The sequence below is a fragment of the Tupaia chinensis genome, unplaced genomic scaffold, assembly GCF_000334495.1.
Source record: "Tupaia chinensis unplaced genomic scaffold, TupChi_1.0 Scaffold148091_1, whole genome shotgun sequence".
Taxonomy (NCBI): Eukaryota; Metazoa; Chordata; class Mammalia; order Scandentia; family Tupaiidae; genus Tupaia; species Tupaia belangeri.
The window spans coordinates 103524-105199 of record NW_006207942.1 but is presented as its reverse complement, the minus strand read 5'-3'; the positions used below and the strand labels follow the sequence as shown (position 1 = coordinate 105199).

At 48.7% G+C, this 1676-nt stretch overlaps 1 protein-coding gene across 11 annotated transcripts in view; it reads left to right on the top strand.

The window, feature by feature from the left end:
- KDM5C (lysine demethylase 5C) overlaps window positions 1-1676 on the top strand; it is a 59830-nt gene that overhangs the window by 32186 nt on the left and 25968 nt on the right. For all 11 annotated transcript variants that reach the window (XM_027768959.1, XM_027768960.1, XM_027768963.1 and 8 more), the window contains exons 15-17: window positions 891-1072; window positions 1160-1284; window positions 1412-1559. In XM_027768959.1, coding sequence (XP_027624760.1) covers window positions 891-1072; window positions 1160-1284; window positions 1412-1559 — 455 coding nt within the window. The remainder of the gene's footprint in view (window positions 1-890; window positions 1073-1159; window positions 1285-1411; window positions 1560-1676) is intronic.

The window sequence follows — 1676 nt, the reverse complement described above, 5'->3', positions numbered from 1 at the left end:
TTTCCCTATAAAATTCTCTTTGCTTCAGCCCATACTGATCTTGCCCTGTTTCATCTGATTCCTCTAGCTTTGAGAATAAAGGGTATGCTCCTTTGGGTGTGTCCTCCCAACCACCAAGACCCTCAGCATCGATTTGAGTCAAGTGAGGCTCACTGTTGGCTAAGATGGGGGCTTCTGCTACTCTGTTATGGGTCTATGTCCGGGGACTTCAGAAAGTTTATGGAAAAGCAATAAGAGGCTGGCTGGCTCTATAGTCTAGTAACTAAGGGAGATCTTATATGGCCTTTGGCACAGTTCAAATTTAGGCCCCGGCGACTAGAAAAGCACACCAGGCATATGTGTGTGCAAGTCCCAAATCCTGACAGGATGGAGAAATGGAGAAGGGATTGCAGCATGACCATGTTCTATTGTGTGTGGGGGGGGTTCTTTCTCCCTCTCTGTTTTCCTTTCTCTGGCATGTGCATGCACCCTCTGGCCATCAACAAAAAATGTTAGTATGAGTATATTTTTATCAAAAAAATTTCTTTGAATCCATGCATAGTTTTCTTCTCCTTCTTTTTTTTTTTTTTTTTTTAAGATGATTTTGCTATAGGGTACGTGTTCTTACCAGAGACAGGCAGATAGTAAGAGGGAGGTGAGAAATTACCCCCCAGGGGAGATGGGCACTCTGCAGTCCCTTCTCCTCCTGGGATCTTGGACATGTATGCACTCATGCCCAGCATGATTTTTAAGCTACTGGGTCTGGGACTCAAAACCATGGTCAGGCATGTGGGAGTCCAGCGACATAACCACTATGCCATCTACTGACTCCTCGTGCATAATTTTTTAAAACATTTTCATGAACTGTTTGAAGATCCCTTAGATAATGTTTATGTGTTGAATGTTCCTAGGGTATCACAGAGGCTGAGCGAGAGGCTTTTGAGCTGCTTCCAGATGATGAACGCCAGTGCATCAAGTGCAAGACCACATGCTTTCTGTCAGCTCTGGCCTGCTATGACTGCCCAGATGGCCTGGTCTGCCTTTCCCATATCAATGACCTCTGCAAGTGCTCCAGTAGCCGACAGTACCTGCGGTGAGCATGGAGCCTAACTGGAGGAAATATGGAAAGAAGAGGATACAGAGGTGGTCCTGACATGCTTGTCCCTGCCCTATTCTGTAGGTATAGATACACCTTGGATGAGCTCCCTGCCATGCTGCATAAGTTGAAGGTTCGGGCCGAGTCCTTTGACACCTGGGCCAACAAAGTGCGAGTGGCCTTGGAGGTGGAGGATGGGCGGAAGCGCAGTGAGTGATGGGGGGACGGAGGGACTCCACAGGCAAGTTTTATTCCCTTTTCTTCTGTACTCCTGAGTTCCTTCCTCTGCCTTTACTCAATACTGCCTGCTCCTTGCTGTTCTCATTCTCCCTCCAGGCCTTGAAGAGCTAAGGGCGCTAGAGTCTGAGGCCCGGGAGCGGAGGTTTCCTAACAGCGAGCTGCTACAGCGACTGAAGAACTGCCTTAACGAGGCAGAGGCTTGTGTTTCACGGGCTCTGGGACTGGTCAGCGGCCAGGAAGCTGGGTACGGCAGCATGAGGTGTAGGGGCACAGAAAGCCTGCTGAGGATCCAGCCCCTAAGAAAATTGCTTCAAGAGTGGATTCTGAATACCACTGGGCAGAATAGCTATCAGCAGGGAGC